Below are 23481 nucleotides of genomic sequence, written 5' to 3'. Positions count from 1 at the left end.
TTTGAATAATATTTACTCTCTGGTTGTGTGCAATGGGCACTTGTTTGATGTTTGTAAAGTTTGTTCAGTGAACAGACGCACCACGGGGGCTTATAGGGCTTATCCCCTCGCTCATTCGCACCAACACCCAATACTGCAAAAATTAGAATAACCTAGCGTTTACTTTGCAGAGCGCCCTTTCCCTTAACCCTTAAAAACCCTTTTCTCCTGTTACACTCTTTTTAAATAAGGATTTTACCATCCTTGGAGATTTCAATTTCCATCTGGAAGATACAGACAATAGGGAGACGGCGGTGCTTTTAGATACCTTAGGAGCGGTTGGACTAGACCAACTAGTGCAATTACCCACTCATGAGGCCGGTCATACATTGGATGGTGTTTTCTTCTCAGCCCATGGGCTTACAGTGAAAAAAATCCTTCCTCTGTCATGGTCCGACCATTCACTTATTAAGCTTAGTCTTCCATGCATCATGGTCGAACAGGCTAGCATTATGAAGCCGCCTGTCTCTTCCTGTAAATCATGGAGCAAAGTGGACAAAACAATCTTTCATACCCATCTGGAAGCTTCATGTCCTCATTTTCAGGGCCATGTAGAGTTAGCAGTTACCAAATACAGTAATTGGATCTCTGAGGCAGTTAGTGCCTCGGTACCCACAAACAAACTGTCTGGTAATAGGTCTACCCCGTCTGCCCCCTGGTTTTCTGAATCACTTCAGAAGGAAAAACAGACCTGTAGCCGAAATGAACGTTGGTGGCAAATAAATTATTATGAGTCAGAAAAGCAAGTGTATAAGACAGCTTTAATGAATTACAAAAAACTACTTATACTAGAAAAGAGAAATTACTTTACACAACAGATTGAGTCAGCTAATAACTCCCCTAAGGAACTTTTTACGGTTATCAAAAAACTTACACTGCCCAATAATACAGGAAAGAAGGGCAATCAAACGTTCTGTGATGATATTGTGGCAACTTTCAAATCAAAAGTTCTGGACATTTTCAAAGTTTTTAAGGAGGGATCAGGGCCTTGTTTTTCGCCCAAAGGCATGGTCCAGACCTTGACAAAAGTACCTTGCTTAAATGTTTTCCCGTCTCTGCGGAAGCAGTAGCAAAGTATATAAATGAAGCCAAGTCACAATCTCCTCTGGACCCATGTCCAGCAGGACTTCTTAAAGAATTAGCAGATCTGGTGAGCCCCGGGCTTGCGGATATTTTTAACTTGATGTTTAACTCTGGCATCTTTCCTACTAGTTGGAAGGAGACGTCTATCCTTCCCTTATTAAAAAAGCAGACTTTAGATGCCACCAACCCCATCAACTATCGACCCATTGGCAGATTACCTATACCAGCTAAGATAGTAGATAAAATCATGATTATTCAACTGTCACAGTTCATTAGTGAGAATAGTTTGCTGGATCATTCCCAGTTTGGTTTTCGTAAGGAACATAGTATGGAAACGGCGCTCATTAAAACTACCAAAGAGATTAGAGCGGCGATGGACGGAGGAGGGACAGCTCCCTTGTGCTCATTGATCTATCTGCCACTTTTGATACGTTTGATTATGCACTCTTGCAACATCGGTTGAAGAAGTTGGGAGTGGATGCAATGGCTCTGGCAGTGCTGTTCTTCTTCGTAAAAGATCGGAGATCAACGGTGTCACTCGATGGCTTCAACTCAGCTCCCTATGTTCTGCCATGTGGAGTCCCTCAGGGCAGTTCGTTGAGCCCCTCATTGTTTAACATCTATGTCTCCAAACTGGCCCCACTGATTCTTGAATTTGGATTTAGTCTGGCGTCATACGCCGATGACACCCAGATTGTGGTTGCTGCATTATAAACATCAAATATCTCCTTTTCAGCAGTTCCAAAACTGCATGAGTGCTATTAACAAATGGATGAGTACACATTGCCTCAAACTTAATTCTGAAAAAATTGAAGTTTTGATTTTTGGCAACATGCAGCCTACCTGGAGCAATCTGTGGTGGCCTGCAGAGATGGGCATACCTCCAAAACCTGTGGCCAAAGTTAAGAACTTGGGGGTACTGATTGACAATAGACTAATGCTCTGTCAACAGACTAATGCCATTGTATTGGCCTCATATTTTTTTATAAAGAAAATAAGGAAGATACTTCCGCATATCCCGGCGGAAACTAGGAAAACAGTAGTGACATCTCTTATTCAATCCAAATTAGACTACTGCAATGGGCTACATTTGAATGCCCAGAAGCGGTGTCTAAAGAAGCTCCAGATGGTTCAAAACTCTGCGGCACATCTACTGCTCAATCTTCCCAGGCATAAAACCGTATCTAATTAAATCCGCAAGTTGCACTGGCTTCCGGTACTTCAGCGCATCAAATTCAAGGCACCGTGTCTTGCCTACAAGGCCAATCATACAGGCCCTAATTTTCTTCAGAATTTCCTTGTGTGGTACCAACCAACCAGACATCTTCGTTCGATGGGGGTAAGACTTCTGTCAGTGCCTAGAATTCGTACTGCACATTGGGGTGGCCGTAATTTTTATTACGGAACTTTGGAATTCTCTTCCACTTGAGCTTAGGAACGCCAGCTCCTTCACTGGCTTCAGGAGAAAATGAAAAACATGGCTGTTCCGGGACTCGGCGCAGAGCATTCTTATGGTAGTCCTTAGTGCCAAGACACCCTTGGGTATTCATGCGCTTTTATCAATTTCATTGACATTAACATATGCTTTTCAGGAGGAAAGTAACAAATACACAGATCCAAGTACATGGAAGGTACAGAGATGCACAATGGAAGAAGTACATGTGGACCAAAGATGCACCAGATAAACTCTGGTTTTCAAGTGTTATTGTACTTTAATTTTTTTTTAACATCATTATTCTACATGTTTATACAACGCAATACACAAAGATAGGTACATATCTATACTAAAAAATAAATGATTATAAGCTTATCTGTCTCTTGGATATATTTCTCTCTATTCTGCATACTTTTGCTTATAATTTGTGTACTATTCTATACACTACTTTCTTTCCCACAGGACAGATCTATAAATGTGCTAATTTAAATAATTAATATATGCATTGCATTTATTTCCAGGAAAAAAAAGAAGATCTATCATCTGTATTTACCATCATGAATTTAGTCATGACTGTTATGGACATCATTATTGGTGGCACTGAGACTATCACCACCACCACCTCATACGGATTACTTGCTCTCATGAAGCATCCTGAAATTCTAGGTAAAAAATATTACTATCAATTGAAATTTGATTGAAGACTATTGATTTATCCTTTTGCCTGTCAATATGCTTTTTTCATAGAGTCTCTAGTACATACAGCACTGAAAATATTGGTTATCTGCTGGGCTGTTAAGATCAACCCAACTTCCAACAACTAACGTCACATAAAACAATTACATTTGTTTCTGGTCAGAAGATTCACAGTTCAGTATACAACATAGGACTTCATTTAGTCCTTGATGGATAGACTGCAAAACATCTAGCATATCATAGTCCGCTCCTCTGCCGGTCTGATGACCAGTCTGCCTAAAGTGAAGTCACTATCTGTTTGATGGGGATTTTTGCAGAAAGTTGGTACGTTTCTTTGTTTTTCAAAGACAAATCCACAAATTAGGGAGGCTAGTGTTTTTGGGAAGGAAAAAAGCAATGTCCCTGACATGTCGTGTTTTTTTCCTCAGCATTAGACAAGACATCTAAGAATATTTCATGCACAAGGCTGTCATGTTGCATATAGTGGTCCAAGACATGAAAAAAAGCGAGAGGATTAATGTCAGAGGGCCACCCTTTGTCAAGTGATCCTTCCATGTCATTGACACTGTCAGGTGGGAGGGATGGTGCATGTTTTGGACAACAAAGGTAGCTGACGTTTGGCTCATCAGAAACATAGTGGTCAGTCAACCTTTGAATAAGGTGGGGAACTGAGAGATGAGGTTGAGACATTGATACATTTTTTAAAGGTGTCTCATTACTCTTCATCTGGATAGGAGGCCCAAAGGTATAGTTTTTGGTTTCATGTTTTTCCATTGTAGTAATTAAATTACAGCTAAATGTCATCTAGGTCAAAGAAAAATTCTAATTTTTGTGTGGAATGCCATATTATTCACAATGGTAGGGAGTGATTAAGAAAGCATTTTGCAGAAAATAGAGGCTTTGTAAGATAAAGAGTTGCCTCCTATATGAGTGAGCTGGATGTAGGACACTTTCAAAGGAGAAAGCAAGGAGGAACTAATTGTGATAGTGGTGTAAGCCAGGGACCAGCTACAAAAAGGCATCCTTTAGTGAAGACAGTGGAATTAACTACGAAATGTGATTTAAAGTTGGTTCTTATTCCAATCAGTAGCAGGGAAAGAGTAAAGGTCACAGATTTGTACTGCTTGAGTTCCAAAATAGGAAAGTCGTGCATTTTGTATTATTTGTACAAAATATTTTGGCAGTCCAAGGAGAATCACACCCCTGTTCTCTAAACAAAATGCTGGCCTGATAACAATGAGTGTTCTTCCCAGTGGAAGAACAAAATTAAATACTTTTCAAGGTTTTCAGGAGTTTAAAGGAAGCTGAATAATTTAGCTCAGAAGTGATGGAACACGTGGAGTTATCAAAAAGCTATCTAGGGTATTAGTCTTAACAGCATGGCTGGAATTGGGGAGGACCAAGAACAGGTAGCCACCAAACAGAGAATCAGACAGAGGGTGCCTTTGACCTAGACTTTGGTTTTGTCCTAGTTACCTTATAGTTGGTTTTGGACAATTAGGAGCTGACATAGAATATATAGAATTATTGATGGCTAAAAGTGAATTACAGGGATGTTTTTCACTGAGAGTTTCAGAGTGACAACAAGTAGACAATGAGAGCAAAGCTCAACTTGTCTATGATATCACCCAGAACCCGGAGGTGAATAACATCCCCATAGTACACTTTTTACCTATCTACAGCTTTTATTTTATGTATGACCCCTAAAATCATCTGCCACTGCTTTGAATTGTAGTGATTTCTCTTCTGGGCACAATTTGGTTGCCTTTTAATTGAATATGTGACGTTAAATACAAACAACTATAACTCATGCTTTTATATCGCAGTTTTTACAACACAACTACCATTAGATCGCATGATTTTACAATGCATACCATTACAACACATTTTTTTAAACTACCATTACAACGCATGCCATTACAACGCATTCCATTACTAGGTACACCATTACAACCCATACATCTTTTAGGGCAACAGTAGGGTAAGTGTTGGATAGTGTAGTGGTAAAAATTACTATTCCCTCTTCAGTGACTGCAACAGTAAGGAAAGTGTTGGATAGCGTAGGGGTCAAAATTACTATTCCCTCTCGAGTCAGTTCAACACTAGGGAAAGTGTTGGATGGTGTAGGGGTAAAAATGACTATTCCCATTCCAGTGAGTACATCAGTAAGGAAATTGTTGGATAACGTATGGGTAAAGATTACTATTCCCAACTACCCCTAAACCCGTACCCACCCTATGTTGTATAGCATTTTAGGACCCTAGTGTAAATTTCCCGATTCATCCATACTAATATTATAAAGAGAGAGCCCAAACCTTTGAGGCTGGTAATCTCAGTAACCACATCACCAATCACAACACCCAATACAGCGTTGGAAAGGGCAGTTGCAGCAGAAGGACATAGGCAAGGACATAGGCTATGCAGACGGCCACCATATTTTTTTTATTTTTTTGCAGAGTTTTATATAGCGCGAACTTGACCCGAACTGAATCAGGTATCAGAGCGCTTTACATAGCACCAGTTACGTTACATGAGGGCACACATTCATTTTTGTTAGGCACGGGCAGATTAAGGGATTTGCCCAGAATCACAGGATGTTTGGCGTCATTACCAAGACTCGAACCCAGATCCCCAGGTGCGAGGTCGAGCGCCTTAGCCGTTAGGCCAACTCTTCTATACATTTAAAAGGTAAAAGAACCGTGCCAGCAAAGTAGTCCCTTGTGGGCATGTCTGCGTTGTGCTGTGGGTGTGGGCTGGGGGCGTGACTAACGCTGGGGGCGTGACTAACGATGGGGGCGTGTGGTACAGCCATCACATCGTGGGCTGTGGGCGTGTGCTGGGGGCGTGTGTCTGCCCTTCATGCCATGTGAGTCGTACATACAAGCGCCAATTACGTTGCTGCGCAGCATCAAGGGGCACGCTCTGGGCGTGTGTCCGGCCTTCATGCCATGTGAACGCAATTGCACCGCATCAAGGGGCACGCTGGGGGCGTGAGAAACGCTGGAGGCGTGTGCTATGTTCCGCCCTTCATGCCATGTGGGTCGTACATTAATCAGAAGATCGTCTGCTGTGGCCGTGTCCTGGGGGCGTGACAAACGGGTTCACCTGGAGGCCTGGTAAGTAACGTTACTGCAGCCTCTCCTGCGCGCTGTTACTGAACTCTCTCATTCAACAAAATTACACGCGCCTGCTACCATCAACCAGGGCTCTAGCCAGGGTCAGGCGGCGGATCAGTACACTAATTACATGCACCTGATAGCATCAACCAGGGCTGCAGCTGGGCCTCAAGCGGGGGAACACGCATCTGCTAACATCAAACAGGCCTGCATCTGGGCCTCAAGCGGGGGAACACGCAAATGAGAGTGTCTGCGGGGACAATTACTGCAGCCTCTCCTACTCGCTGTCACTCAACTCTCTCATTAAACGGATTTACCCGCGGCTGATAACTCTCTCATTCAACGACATTACACACGCCTGCTAACATCAACCAGGGCTGTAGCCGGGCTCAGGCGGCAGATCACTACACCAATTACACGCGCCTGCTAACAATCAAAGACATGGCTTGGTAGTTCAGACTGGACTGTTCCCATGAGGCACAGGGTCAGAGCTGATTTGCATATAGCCAGTGTCTAACCCAGGGTGGTGTGGAGTGCAAAAAAAATGATGGATTTAGGCCCAGATCCTTGTACTGGGGTGAATGTATGACATTGTTCTACATTCTGTCCATCAACTGTGTGTTTTGCAATTTTCACCCCGAGTGGGCTGGGTATGATCAGACTTGAGTCCCAGGCTCTCCACACCACTGGAGTCAAGCTATCCAGGCTGATGAAGGCTGATAGCCAGAAACCGGTCCTTGGATGCTTGATTCTGGTCTGGGAAAGACATGGCTTGGTAGTTCAGACTGCACTGTTCCCATGAGGCACAGGTTCAGAGCTGATTTGCATATAGCCAGTGTCTAACCCAGGGTGGTGTGGAGTGCAAAAAAACGATGGATTTAGGCCCAGATCCTTGTACTGGGGTGAATGTATGACATTGTTCTACATTCTGTCCATCAACTGTGTGTTTTGCAATTTTCACCCCGAGTGGGCTGGGTATGATCAGACTTGAGTCCCAGGCTCTCCACACCACTGGAGTCAAGCTATCCAGGCTGATGAAGGCTGATAGCCAGAAACCGGTCCTTGGATGCTTGATTCTGGTCTGGGAAAGACATGGCTTGGTAGTTCAGACTGCACTGTTCCCATGAGGCACAGGTTCAGAGCTGATTTGCATATAGCCAGTGTCTAACCCAGGGTGGTGTGGAGTGCAAAAAAACGATGGATTTAGGCCCAGATCCTTGTACTGGGGTGAATGTATGACATTGCTCTACATTCTGTCCATCAACTGTGTTTTTTGCGAACATCAACCAGGGCTGCAGCTGGGCCTTCTCTGTCCCTAGTCTAATGAAACAAAAAATGTTGCCTACCGCGAGATTTTAAAATAAATTGCCCTTGCCAAATACACACGTTACACACATTCTATTTCATACCCGGACAACGTCGGGACAGGCTGTTAGTGCCCTTATATAGGAATAAATCACCCTATCCTTACATAGGCATAGAAGTCATAACCATATTTAGGCATAGCTCATGCAGTCCAAATACGGCATGGCTACTTTCACTAGTTCCGAAAACTACAACGATTTCTTGGAAAACTCACCTTCAGCAGCTAGGGACTTCCCCTTGCTTGAATATTGATTTATCCAAGAACTCAAGGAGTTTTCAAAGAACTGAGACTCTTTGATGACATTATTATGTCCAACCTTACGTCAAACTCGGCACCTTCAAGGTATAAATATGCCCACACTTGTCCAAGCAAACACACGGTGGTTTGGAGCAGTTCGACCATCTACTTGCCTGACGCATATCACTGCAGCAAGTGCCGAAGGAAGCTGACCCTCCAGCAGACGCACTGAGAGAGACGCTGTCTTTTCTCTTGTCAAGAAATACAGCTCCAGTGTTTCCAAGCTACCCTTGCGGGTTGTTGGGAAATCAAGTCCTGAGACAGAGAGATACCAGACCTCCTTCATTCTAAACCAAGGTACGGAGCTGATTAGACCCTAAGAGAAATCTTGGATAGATTCTTGCCCAAAAGAATACTAAACTTATGCTACACCACACTTACTTCTTCCCCCGTACTAGACTTAGGTTAGGTACATCGGGGTAGGCGTATTTTAGAAGCACCAGTTGAGTACTTTTAGTCCTTATTTATTTAATGCATGTATTCTATGAATTTAATGGCTTAGAAACCATACCATGCTTTTACAGTATTATTTCATAATATTCTTCTTGCTGTACGCGTTATACTTTACAGCCAGTATTACGATTGTAGCAGTTCATTTCTTCTGCATGAGAAAGAAGACTGTTCAATAAATACCTTTTATTGAAAACGTCCGTCTCTCTATTTCTCTGCACCTCTGGTGAAACGAAGCATGCACGATTGACTGAGTGAAATATTTATCTATTGTTTCCACGACTCTGAAGATACGTTTTATCTTGGGGAAACAAAGTTGTCATGTTCATGCGGTTGTCAGAAACTAATCCCTTCTTGTTTATTCGAGAACGTTTCTAGTGACCTCTGAGCTAGCTGGCACTCACAATTAAGTTTAATGTATTCGATAGAGACCTAGTCGACCTAAGTCCTACGTCAATTCTATAGGATATATTATTCCAATGCGCAGAGCCTATTGGAAATATAGGAACTACACTACACCTAAAACTTAAAATTCTCCATTACTAACCTTATGGTGCGTTGTGATGACATGCGTTGTAATGGCATGCATTGTAATGGCATGCGTTGTAATGACATCCGTTATAATGGTGTCATGCACGCACCTTCTTTGTCTCAGAAGTGTCCTGGAGACACGAAGCTTTACACCCTGCTTCCCCCCCGTTACCTCCCGGGCGCCAGGAATGGGCGCTAACACCCGAAAAGTAACCAAGGAGAACACAGGGGAACAAAACAAGGGTAGGAAGGGGAGAAAAAGAATGGCACTCCGCAGTCTTCTTCCACTCAGAGGATGTTCTTATCTTCTGTTATAGTACTGCAGTAAGACATAAGAAATATAAGTGAAAACTATTCCTTCCCCAACAACCTCAATGTAGTAAGTGTCAAGTGCTCTATGTTACCTTGTGGAATACTAGGGAAAATGATAAGGAACGCAAGGAAGATGCCTGGAACTCTGTAGCTTGACTGGATATGCTTTGTACATATATTCTGTTCTCTAAATATAAAATAACACCATATAGAAAACGTGCTCTCTGCTTGTCATAGAATATCTCTTCTAAATGAATCACTCACCAATTCAACCTTGTAAGCGCTCTGTAAATATCTCCAAAATCGATACCATGAACGTTGATCCTATCTACCAGTAGAACCACTCCGATCACAGTAAACCCCTGCCACAAACGAGGGAAGTCGGAACCCAACTCTAAAGCCAACCGCACTTAATCACCGCGGTAAAACAAAGTAATGGAAGAAACGAAAACAGAGCAAAGAATCTGGAAGCAAACCGCTTCTAGTAACTTACACGCACAATGATGAACCCGCAACCGCCATGAACAACTAGCTCCTCGGACGCCGATGTGAACCCGGAACGAGTAGGGAAAACAAACTGGCTAAACGCGAAGCACTTCCTTCAGGTCTGGGGCGGGTTTAAGACCTGAAACGCTATCTCTCGGCGCATGCGTGGTAATCACGCATGCGCTCTAACTCATATCACTGGATTTGCCAACCAAAGCCAACCACGGTATGTAACAGGCCGCATAACGGAACGTTTAACGGGCTACTGCCTGCAATTCTAGTCTTTGGCAAATGCGCTACTCTTCATGTACGTGGCAGGCATGACAAATGGCATGCATTGTAATGGCATGCAATTCAAAGGCACTTGCGTTGTAAAAGTTGTGTTGTAAAGACATTGCGATGTAATGCCTGCGTTGTAATGGATGTTTCCCCTTTAGTTTTGTGTATTAGATGTTTTACGCTGTCTCTGCTTTGCACAGCCACACATAATACATTTGTTTTCATGACATTATTTTAGGAATATGATGTACATGTTCTCTGTTATTCTGGAATTCTTCTCTGGATTCAGTCTGCACATTTCATCCAAGGTTGCAGAGAACACATAAGAACATACTATACTGGTTTATTTGCCTGGTTAGCAACAGCTCCTAATGTTCTAGACATAATATGGTAGCAAAGCTGCAGTTTTCAAACACAGTAGCATTGATCATGTAAACTGTGTGTCGTCCCCTTGGGTGCAGAGAGGAGAATTCCGGCAGGGAGAACTGTCCTGCAAGAAATGCACTCAGAGCCTGACATGCAGCCTTGCATAAACTGAGTTGACACTCATGATGTTGGCCACCTAGCTACATACTTCAGGTATATGGTATATTGCCAATCCCAGAAATTACTTATATATCCCTGTGTCCCCATAGTAAGGGTAGGCCTACACAGGTAGATAGTTTGCCATGGTGTGGATGTTTACTTATACAATCTGATAGTAATGCTAATTACTTTATTTAGTTTCATCTGCCTATTGATCGCAGCACATATACAGCATAATAGAATACGAACATTTCAATACATTTATAGTAAAAATAATTTGCCTCTCTAATCTTCACTGCGGGCATGCATGAGTGAGTGACAAGAGTTAGGATTTGTTTCCACGGTTCCCTTAGGGACTAGATTGTCATGTTTTATCTTGCCAAAATCACCTACTACTCTGGGAAGGTTAGGAGTTTAGATGAGGCACTGTGAGCTAGCCAGGATTTGGGCTGGCAGACACCGACACTATAGAGAGACTTAGGGGTATATTACCAAGGGCCTTATCGCCGCTTTAGCAGGAATTTTTCCCGCTAAAGCGGCGATAATTTAATCGCCCTATTACCTAGCTGTCGCTAACACCAGTTAGCGACAGCTAATAGGCGATAGCGGGCATTTAGGGGCCCTCTTTGCATGTCAGCGATAATTATCGCTAATGACATGTAAAGTGGGCGTGCCAAGATGTTAGCGACTGGAAACAGTCGCTAACATCGCTATCCCCTATTACCAACTTTTGGAAATAATCGTGCTAAGCGCGATTATCTCCAAAAGCTAACGCCTGCCCAGAGCAGTTCTTAGCCATGTTATCCAATGGTAGGTGGATAACATGGCTAAGAGCATTTGCTCGGTAATGCATGAATATCGCTGACTTTTCAGCCATATTCACGCATTTCGGGCGATTTTTATCGCTTAGGAGATAAACCTTGATAATATCAAGGCTCCTAAGCGATAAAAATAGGCGAAGCTCGGCGATATAATTTTGGCCGCTAACCAAGCTTAGCAATAATTATCGCTATAGCTTGGTAATATGCCCCTCAGTCCCTACACTCTGATGTCCTGTCATCCCAAGGCACACTTCTGCTTTACCAGCAAAACCCCTACGACATTAAGCTACCAACATTGGTCTGAGACTTATTTAACAGGTCTCCTGAGTAGTACTTGTATGTGTCCATAGTACCCTTACACCTCCTCCGGAATTGTCGATGGTGTTGGGGATTAATCCTCCACAGTATTTTAGGAAGCACCTAATTTTTTCTATTGATTTTTCAAGCTTGAACCTTTAAAATGATTACCCATATTAGTGTAAGCACTCTGTTTCAATTAAAGTTTTATTAGTGGGGGCTCCGCAGCCTAGGCAATGTTGGTGGTGACATAATCTTCGTGGTTAAACCCCACAATGCGTATTGTTTGGAAGTATTTTATTCTTGGGTCAATTTTCCAGCTGTGGATGCTAATACTCAGGCATTTTATGAATACATTGATGTTCCACCACCACAACAATTGCGTATCAGCTCTTATAAACTCCACTTTCACTTTGGAAACATCAAAATTGGTTCCGAGGTGCCTTTATACACATACTAAGTTGTGTATGCACGTATCCCCTTATTAATAAAGGGGCCACCTGGCCAGCACAAGCTGGTTATATACCATACCCTTACCTACAAAATCACGATGGTAATGAGCAACAGCAATTATACAATGGTCTAGTTTCACCTCCATTTTGTAAGCTGCAGTTTCCCTGCGCCCCAGATTGTAGTGAACCCAAAGACCAGGAGAAGGTAAGGAGGCAGACTAGTGCTGTCTCTTTCCAATGATTTAAAAAGCGATTTTCCCTACCTGTAATTGCATCATTTTTAACTGTTTTTGCTTGTGGTTGTTACAATTTGAAAATCGAAGTTTTTAGATTTCACACATTTTTTATTGAGAATTTCAGCAAAAAAGAAGCAATACATTCAGAATGTTAACACGAGAAAAAACTGAACTAAACAATGAAATAATGAAAAAAAATACATGACCATGATGCAATTACAACTAAGGGTGCAAGTACCACAAATTAAAACATAATAAAGAAACTGAAGCATGATCTGGAAAGGCTCGAACAAGATATCAAGACCCTAGAAACCGCTCATAAGTCCAACCCTGACAACGCAGCAGCCCATGAACTCTTGGTCAAGAAAAAATACGAATATAACACAGTCACCAGCAAAAGGGCCGGGTTTGGATTAATAGATTCAAAGCTCTAAAGCTATGTGATGGGAACAGGGCTGGAAAGCTCCTCGCATCATACCTCAAACACAAACAGAAATTGCTCACGATAGCCTCAATCAAAGATCCCACAAACAAAATTCACACAAAACAGGCGAAGATTGTAGACACCTTTAAGTCATTTTATGAGGACCTTTACAAAAATGATCCGACCCTTGATATAGATGCCTGCACTAGCTACCTGGAATCCCTGAATCGTCCTAAGCTCTCGGAGGAGGAAAGTGCCCGCATAGGCTCCCCCATTACAGACAAAGAAATCTTGTCTTCCCTCAAAACCCTTAAAAGCAATAAGGCCCCTGGCCCAGATGGGTTCTCTGCAGCCTTCTACAAGGCCTTTGACAAACAACTTGCCCCCATCCTCCAGAAACTCTTTAATTCAATTGCCACTAATGGCAGCGTCTCACCTTCAATGAGTGAAGCTACCATAATTGTTATACCCAAAGACGGCAAAGACCCCCTCTCAACTAAAAATGATCGCCTTATCTCGCTGATAAATTTAGATTGCAAACTTTATGCGAAAATCTTGGCAGCTAGACTCAATGACTTGCTCCTTAAGCTGATTAGTACCTCGCAGGTAGGGTTCCTAAAACATCGACTGTCGAGCGACAATACCAGACTATTATGTCACATTCTAGAGAAGGTCAAAGTTTCCCCCGGGCAAATGGTTGCCATACCTTTAGACGCTGAAAAAGCTTTCGATAAAGTTTCATGGTCCTTCTTACAACACTATTAAAGAGTTGTGTGCGCATGGAACATGCGGGTACATCCCAGGGAGGCACACCTGGATGGTTCAAAAAAACGATGATTCCACTGTGCTTTAGAGAGTATTTATTAGTTCAAATAATTTTGATTGATGATATTGGTATTCATATCAATGATTTCCGATGTTTGATCAACATATCATTTTTCAAGCATGTAGCTCCGATGCATTTCGGGCTAAAAACGCCCTTTGTCAAGGAGCGCTGAAAGAAGAAGAAATTAACGATAATGAGAATCGTGCAGGTGGGTCGCGTGGTGTAAAAACAGTTACAAGATTGCCGGTGTGTGGGTATATGGGGGTTTTTGTGACTGGGGAGTGGATACGGTAAAAATGAAACTCGCACGTCGCGTTAATAAAGTGAACGTGAAAAATACAATAAACTTGAATAATGCAACTATCATGCGTTGCTGGTCTAAAATATGCAGGTATCATGCGTGCCGTTATGAATAGTACGATACTACGTATGGCAGGTCGAAAGATGAATTAATATGTGCTGCCTAAGTGGCGTGCTCCGGTGAAAAGGAGTGTCAACGATTAATCCTAGGGGTGCAGGCGAGCGGGCTTAAGCACTTACCTCATGCGGGAGAAAGCATGCGTCTGGTTATCGGCGTGCTCGGTTAGTTTGGAATGGCGAAGGGTGAGGGGTGAAGGAAGGTTAGGGAGTATTAGTCGACATAGACAAGGGGTGAAGATGCAATAGTGGCGGCCATCTTAAGACGGGAAAAGTAACAAGTGTAATGATAGTGGTAAAGTCGGTGCGAAACGAACAATGCATGAAATGGCAACATTATGTTACAAATGAATTACAAGTAGCAACTATATTCAGCCCAATCATTGAGTCCATTGGGCTTCAGGGTTTGTAATCTGTACATCCATTCTAGTTCTCTTTGTAAGAGGAATTTTCGAATGTCAATGCCCTCTTTTTTGGAAACTGTCTCTAACACGATAAACTTCAGTTGAGCGATGGTGTGGCGGAATTCATTAAAATGTACAGCTAGATTTGATTTTTCATTTTTAGTACGAATGTTCGACTTATGTTCATTCATGTGTGTTTTCACTTTTCTTTCAGTTTTACCAACGTATAGTTGTCCGCATGGGCATTTTATTGCATAAATCAGGTTCATTGAGTCACAGGTGGCATTGACGTGTAATTTGATAGGGTTACCTTTCATCGGATGTTGAATGGTATTACCTTTAATGATACAGTTACAGTGACTGCAATTTTTGCATGCAATGGTTACTTTGTACTCAACGTGACTTTCAGGTGCTTTTGAAAGAATTTCTTGTAAATTCTTGCTGCGGGAGTATGCAAACAGAGGTAACTCCTGAAAACAATCCCTGAAGTCAGGTTCCATCTGAAGAATAGGCCAGAATTTGAGAATGATTTTTTTGTAGGTGTAACTGGTGGTGGAATATTTAGATACAAGGACCATCCGTTTAGTTGTATCAGTTAGTTGTTTCTTTTGCAGGCTGTCCTGTCTGCGGATGATTGCTACGCATGTGAGAGCATCATTGAGGATTGCAGGTGGGTAACCCCTTTCGGTAAACCGATCTTGCATTTCTGTTAGTCTGCTTTTACAGGTGGCTTCTTCTGAGACTATGCGTTTGATACGTAGCATTTGAGAAAAGGGGAGGTGTTTTTTTAAGGATTCTTGGTGGAAGCTGGAAAAGTGTAAAGTGTTGTTACGGTCTGTGCTTTTCCGGTACAAGTCTGTGATGATTTTCTTGTTGATGATCTTTATGTTAACATTTCGTTGTCGCTCATAAGCCATGTGAGTTTAATTCGTTCATCCTTAGTGTTGAGAGTATTCAATGCTGAGTTAAGCGATTCCTGGGTGTCTGTCCATACAAAGAACAAGTCATCGATGTACCTGACGTACATTTTGATTTTGTCATTGAAATCGGGGTTGTCATAGATGTGTTGTTGTTCGTAGTTGTGCATGTGTATATTAGCGTACGTGGGAGCCGCACAATTTCCCATCGCCATTCCTGAACGTTGTAAATACCGTTTGTTGTCGTGCTGAAAGTAACTGTGGTATAACGTGTATATCATAAGTTCCATTAGAAACGATTGCATAGATGGTTCAATGTCACTTTCTAGTAAGGTCTTTTCAATCGCTTCAATGCCTCCCTGATGGGGTATTGAGGTGTACAATGCACTAACATCAGCTGTGCATAATGTGATGGATTCAAGGGTGCTAATATCGACTTGTTGTAATTTCAACAGGAATTCGGTGGTATCCTTAATGTAACTTCGCATCTTGGTGACCGACGGTTGTAGATATTTGTCGATATATTTACCGACGTGTTCATGAATGGATCCTTTGGTGGACACGATCGGTCGAAAGGGGGGGTTTTGTAGGTCTTTGTGTATTTTCGGTGCCATATGGATGGCTGGACTTTTAGGGTGGGTGCAGAGTAAATACTTTTTCGTGCGGTCTTCAATAATGCCGGTTTGGTGGGCATTGCTGACTAAATTAGAAAGGGTAGTTTGGAACTCATTGGTTGGATTGTGGTCTAATTCCAGGTAAATATTATCATCTTGAATGTGTTCAAGTAAGCGTTGATTATAGAGACTGCTATTTAAGATGACTATTGCTCCACCTTTATCTGCTTTTACACACTTGATATTTGTGTTGTTGGCCAAATTTTTTAAAGTGTCCTTGTCCTTTTGTGTGAGATTAGTATATTTAGATCTCCTTTGGAAGTTGATTTTGGATAATTCTTGACGAATTAGGTTTTCAAAAAGATCTATGCTTTTGTGGCTGTTGGGAGCTTGGTAAGTGCTGGACGGTCGTAGGCCTTTGAGTTGATCAGGTTTTTGATCACGGTCATTGGTGAGAATGTTGTCAAAAAAATGACGTAGACGAAGCTTACGTGTCAATTTGAAAGTGGATACCTCCAGTTCTAATAGATTGGTGTGTGTAACTGGAATGAAAGATGTACCTTTCTCTAGTAAGTTGATTTGATGTTGAGTCAACTGGGTGTCAGAAATATTAATGACTAGGTGACTTTTTTTGGTTTGCCGTTCTTCTTGGAAACTGTGCTTCTGGTTAATGGTGGACTTGTCTCCGTGTCTTTTCTTCTTGCTCCTCCTGAGTCTTCGGTGACTTCTGGGCCTGTCGCTAAAAAATGAACCTGGGAAGTGGTTTGTGCGTCTGTGCTTGATGTGCTGGCTTGTGTACTCGGGGTTTTTTCCATGGTTTCATTGTTGGTGCTTGGGACGGTTCGTCGCACTGGTCGGTAGGTAGAGTCACTACCTGAAGATGATGTGTCCGTTTGAGTGTTGGGTGGACGATTGCGACGTTTTTGGGCGTATATGTCGGCCCAGGTATAGACCTCGTCTAGTTTGTAATCAAGAATATCGCGGCGATACTTTCTTATTTTGCGCTCATTGATTTCTTTTGTGTGTTTATCAAGAGTACTCTTTATGTCTTGCAACATGGTGTCCAATTCTTCAGTGGTTAAGAGATCTTTCAGTTCAGAGTCTACTTCACTGATTTCTTTTTCAAGGTCTTTTAATATGCTAGACATTTCTTCAACAATAAGCAAGATTAAGTCGAGACTGCACTTATTGAGTATGCCTTCCCATTTGTCTTTAAATGTCTTAGAGTTTTTGCACAAAGAGGGCTTAAGGGAGATTCTAAGTCCTCGTGGGATTCTGTGGGCTCTGTGGTACCGCAATAATGTGCTCGCATGGAGCTTCTGGTTGATGTGTCTCTTTGAGAGGTATATGAGTTGTTTCAGGCATTGTTCTTTGGTTCGTGTGGTTGTGCTGAGGTTAATGTCTTCTTCGATCAGAGAATAAATTCTTCGGCATTCATCATCATCGAATGCGAGGGTGTGGGCTTTCGCGTCAGTAGATTTGCTGATTTCGTCGAATTGCATGTTAATGGCGTGCTATCCTCAAACTTGGCGGGTGAGAGAATTGACTGTAATGTGTATAAAGGATGCACAGCAATAGGTAGAAGCAGTTCAGTAGGGAGAAGATTATTTCGGATGGGTGCACTCCTTGGTTGCGTTTCCGTCAAAAGAACGCCAGGTAAATTATTAAAGAGTTGTGTGCGCATGGAACATGCGGGTACATCCCAGGGAGGCACACCTGGATGGTTCAAAAAAACGATGATTCCACTGTGCTTTAGAGAGTATTTATTAGTTCAAATAATTTTGATTGATGATATTGGTATTCATATCAATGATTTCCGATGTTTGATCAACATATCATTTTTCAAGCATGTAGCTCCGATGCATTTCGGGCTAAAAACGCCCTTTGCCAAGGAGCGCTGAAAGAAGAAGAAATTAACGATAATGAGAATCGTGCAGGTGGGTCGCGTGGTGTAAAAACAGTTACAAGATTGCCGGTGTGTGGGTATATGGGGGTTTTTGTGACTGGGGAGTGGATACGGTAAAAATGAAACTCGCACGTCGCGTTAATAAAGTGAACGTGAAAAATACAATAAACTTGAATAATGCAACTATCATGCGTTGCTGGTCTAAAAGATGCAGGTATCATGCGTGCCGTTATGAATAGTACGATACTACGTATGGCAGGTCGAAAGATGAATTAATATGTGCTGCCTAAGTGGCGTGCTCCGGTGAAAAGGAGTGTCAACGATTAATCCTAGGGGTGCAGGCGAGCGGGCTTAAGCACTTACCTCATGCGGGAGAAAGCATGCGTCTGGTTATCGGCGTGCTCGGTTAGTTTGGAATGGCAAAGGGTGAGGGGTGAAGGAAGGTTAGGGAGTATTAGTCGACATAGACAAGGCGTGAAGATGCAATAGTGGCGGCCATCTTACGACGGGAAAAGTAACAAGTGTAATGATAGTGGTAAAGTCGGTGCGAAACGAACAATGCATGAAATGGCAACATTATGTTACAAATGAATTACAAGTAGCAACTATATTCAGCCCGATCATTGAGTCCATTGGGCTTCAGGGTTTGTAATCTGTACATCCATTCTAGTTCTCTTTGTAAGAGGAATTTTCGAATGTCAATGCCCTGTTTTTTGGAAACTGTCTCTAACACGATAAACTTCAGTTGAGCGATGGTGTGGCGGAATTCATTAAAATGTACAGCTAGATTTGATTTTTCATTTTTAGTACGAATGTTCGACTTATGTTCATTCATGCGTATTTTCACTTTTCACCCGCCAAGATTGAGGATAGCACGCCATTAACATGCAATTCGACGAAATCAGCAAATCTACTGACGCGAAAGCCCACACCCTCGCATTCGATGATGATGAATGCCGAAGAATTTATTCTCTGATCGAAGAAGACATTAACCTCAGCACAACCACACGAACCAAAGAACAATGCCTGAAACAACTCATATACCTCTCAAAGAGACACATCAACCAGAAGCTCCATGCGAGCACATTATTGCGGTACCACAGAGCCCACAGAATCCCACGAGGACTTAGAATCTCCCTTAAGCCCTCTTTGTGCAAAAACTCTAAGACATTTAAAGACAAATGGGAAGGCATACTCAATAAGTGCAGTCTCGACTTAATCTTGCTTATTGTTGAAGAATTGTCTAGCATATTAAAAGACCTTGAAAAAGAAATCAGTGAAGTAGACTCTGAACTGAAAGATCTCTTAACCACTGAAGAATTGGACACCATGTTGCAAGACATAAAGAGTACTCTTGATAAACACACAAAAGAAATCAATGAGCGCAAAATAAGAAAGTATCGCCGCGATACTCTTGATTACAAACTAGACGAGGTCTATACCTGGGCCGACATATACGCCCAAAAACGTCGCAATCGTCCACCCAACACTCAAACGGACACATCATCTTCAGGTAGTGACTCTACCTACCGACCAGTGCGACGAACCGTCCCAAGCACCAACAATGAAACCATGGAAAAAACCCCGAGTACACAAGCCAGCACATCAAGCACAGACGCACAAACCACTTCCCAGGTTCATTTTTTAGCGACAGGCCCAGAAGTCACCGAAGACTCAGGAGGAGCAAGAAGAAAAGACACGGAGACAAGTCCACCATTAACCAGAAGCACAGTTTCCAAGAAGAACGGCAAACCAAAAAAAGTCACCTAGTCATTAATATTTCTGACACCCAGTTGACTCAACATCAAATCAACTTACTAGAGAAAGGTACATCTTTCATTCCAGTTACACACACCAATCTATTAGAACTGGAGGTATCCACTTTCAAATTGACACGTAAGCTTCGTCTACGTCATTTTTTTGACAACATTCTCACCAATGACCGTGATCAAAAACCTGATCAACTCAAAGGCCTACGACCGTCCAGCACTTACCAAGCTCCCAACAGCCACAAAAGCATAGATCTTTTGAAAACCTAATTCGTCAAGAATTATCCAAAATCAACTTCCAAAGGAGATCTAAATATACTAATCTCACACAAAAGGACAAGGACACTTTAAAAAATTTGGCCAACAACACAAATATCAAGTGTGTAAAAGCAGATAAAGGTGGAGCAATAGTCATCTTAAATAGCAGTCTCTATAATCAACGCTTACTTGAACACATTCAAGATGATAATATTTACCTGGAATTAGACCACAATCCAACCAACGAGTTCCAAACTACCCTTTCTAATTTAGTCAGCAATGCCCACCAAACCGGCATTATTGAAGACCGCACAAAAAAGTATTTACTCTGCAACCACCCTAAAAGTCCAGCCATCCATATGGCACCGAAAATACACAAAGACCTACAAAACCCCCCCTTTCGACCGATCGTGTCCACCAAAGGATCCATTCATGAACACGTCGGTAAATATATCGACAAATATCTACAACCGTCGGTCACCAAGATGCGAAGTTACATTAAGGATACCACCGAATTCCTGTTGAAATTACAACAAGTCGATATTAGCACCCTTGAATCCATCACATTATGCACAGCTGATGTTAGTGCATTGTACACCTCAATACCCCATCAGGGAGGCATTGAAGCGATTGAAAAGACCTTACTAGAAAGTGACATTGAACCATCTATGCAATCGTTTCTAATGGAACTTATGATATACACGTTATACCACAGTTACTTTCAGCACGACAACAAATGGTATTTACAACGTTCAGGAATGGCGATGGGAAATTGTGCGGCTCCCCGTACGCTAATATATACATGCACAACTACGAACAACAACACATCTATGACAACCCCGATTTCAATGACAAAATCAAAATGTACGTCAGGTACATCGATGACTTGTTCTTTGTATGGACAGACACCCAGGAATCGCTTAACACAGCATTGAATACTCTCAACACTAAGGATGAACGAATTAAACTCACATGGCTTATGAGCGACAACGAAATGTTAACATAAAGATCATCAACAAGAAAATCATCACAGACTTGTACCGGAAAAGCACAGACCGTAACAACACTTTACACTTTTCCAGCTTCCACCAAGAATCCTTAAAAAAACACCTCCCCTTTTCTCAAATGCTACGTATCAAACGCATAGTCTCAGAAGAAGCCACCTGTAAAAGCAGACTAACAGAAATGCAAGATCGGTTTACCGAAACGGGTTACCCACCTGCAATCCTCAATGATGCTCTCACACGCGTAGCAACCATCAGCAGACAGGACAGCCTGCAAAAGAAACAACTAACTGATACAACTAAACGGATGGTCCTTGTATCTAAATATTCCACCACCAGTTACACCTACAAAAAAATCATTCTCAAATTCTGGCCTATTCTTCAGATGGAACCTGACTTCAGGGATCGTTTTCAGGAGTTACCTCTGTTTGCATACTCCCGCAGCAAGAATTTACAAGAAATTCTTTCAAAAGCACCTGAAAGTCACGTTGAGTACAAAGGAACCATTGCATGCAAAAATTGCAGTCACTGTAACTGTATCATTAAAGGTAATATCATTCAACATCCGATGAAAGGTAACCCTATCAAATTACACGTCAATGCCACCTGTGACTCAATGAACCTGATTTATGCAATAAAATGCCCATGCGGACAACTACACGTTGGTAAAACTGAAAGAAAAGTGAAAACACGCATGAATGAACATAAGTCGAACATTCGTACTAAAAATGAAAAATCAAATCTAGCTGTACATTTTAATGAATTCCGCCACACCATCGCTCAACTGAAGTTTATCGTGTTAGAGACAGTTTCCAAAAAAGAGGGCATTGACAATCGAAAATTCCTCTTACAAAGAGAACTAGAATGGATGTACAGATTACAAACCCTGAAGCCCAATGGACTCAATGATCGGGCTGAATATAGTTGCTACTTGTAATTCATTTGTAACATAATGTTGCCATTTCATGCATTGTTCGTTTCGCACCGACTTTACCACTATCATTACACTTGTTACTTTTCCCGTCTTAAGATGGCCGCCACTATTGCATCTTCACCCCTTGTCTATGTCGACTAATACTCCCTAACCTTCCTTCACCCCTCACCCTTCGCCATTCCAAACTAACCGAGCACGCCGATAACCAGACGCATGCTTTCTCCCGCATGAGGTAAGTGCTTAAGCCCGCTCGCCTGCACCCCTAGGATTAATCGTTGACACTCCTTTTCACCGGAGCACGCCACTTAGGCAGCACATATTAATTCATCTTTCAACCTGCAATACGTAGTATCGTACTATTCATAACGGCACGCATGATACCTGCATATTTTAGACCAGCAACGCATGATAGTTGCATTATTCAAGTTTATTGTATTTTTCACGTTCACTTTATTAACGCGACGTGCGAGTTTCATTTTTACCGTATCCACTCCCCAGTCACAAAAACCCCCATATACCCACACACCGGCAATCTTGTAACTGTTTTTACACCACGCGACCCACCTGCACGATTCTCATTATCGTTAATTTCTTCTTCTTTCAGCGCTCCTTGACAAAGGGCGTTTTTAGCCCGAAATGCATCGGAGCTACATGCTTGAAAAATGATATGTTGATCAAACATCGGAAATCATTGATATGAATACCAATATCATCAATCAAAATTATTTGAACTAATAAATACTCTCTAAAGCACAGTGGAATCATCGTTGTTTTGAACCATCCAGGTGTGCCTCCCTGGGATGTACCCGCATGTTCCATGCGCACACGACTCTTTAATAATTTACCTGGCGTTCTTTTGACGGAAACGCAACCAAGGAGTGCACCCATCCGAAATAATCTTCTCCCTACTGAACTGCTTCTACCTATTGCTGTGCATCCTCTATACACATTACAGCCTTCTTACAACACTGCATGCACACCTTCAACTTAGGCCCCTCGTTTATCAATATGGTAATGGCCCTCTACTCATCACCATCTGCTAGAATCGCCATTAGTTCGGGCTGGACTGTTCCCATGAGGCACAGGGTCAGACTGATTTGCATATAGCCATGTCTGAACTGGGGTGGCAGAGTGGGCTAAAGAACGGTGATGGGTCAAACCCAGATCTTTTGACTGGGTGTGAGTGTTTGATTGGTTCAGATGCTCCGTCCATCACCACCCCCTTTTGTACCGAGAATCGCCATTAACGGCACCCTCTCAGATTCATTTCGATTTTATCAAGGCACTAGGCAAGGATGCCCCCTCTCCCCTGCACTGTTCCTCCTAGCCCTTGAACCACTCTTGTCAGACATAAAACACAACGAGGAGATAGTGGGTGTGAGTTTTGGAGAAACCCAAGTGAAACTAGCGGCGTATGCCAATGATATTTTAATTGTGACCGAGGACTAAGCATGGGCGTAAAATCCGCTCCGCTCGCGGATTTTTCAGATTTTCGGCAAATTCGCAATCAGCGAACTCTCGCGAATTTGTCGAAAATCCGTGAATCCGCTCGCGGCGGATTTTTTGCTTGGTTGCGGCGCGCGGCGT

At 42.4% G+C, this 23481-nt stretch overlaps 1 protein-coding gene across 1 annotated transcript in view; it reads left to right on the top strand.

The window, feature by feature from the left end:
* The window catches only part of LOC144781954 (cytochrome P450 2A13-like), a 609250-nt gene that overhangs the window by 399701 nt on the left and 186068 nt on the right, over positions 1–23481 (top strand). Inside the window, exon 6 of the mRNA XM_078661044.1 lies at positions 3079–3223. Within this exon, the coding sequence (XP_078517170.1) occupies positions 3079–3223 (145 nt within the window). The remainder of the gene's footprint in view (positions 1–3078; positions 3224–23481) is intronic.

The sequence above is a fragment of the Lissotriton helveticus genome, chromosome 9 (assembly GCF_964261635.1).
Source record: "Lissotriton helveticus chromosome 9, aLisHel1.1, whole genome shotgun sequence".
In the NCBI taxonomy this organism is placed as follows: Eukaryota; Metazoa; Chordata; class Amphibia; order Caudata; family Salamandridae; genus Lissotriton; species Lissotriton helveticus.
The sequence above is the reverse complement of the archived record's forward strand: the minus strand, read 5'-3'. Positions and strand labels throughout refer to the sequence as shown.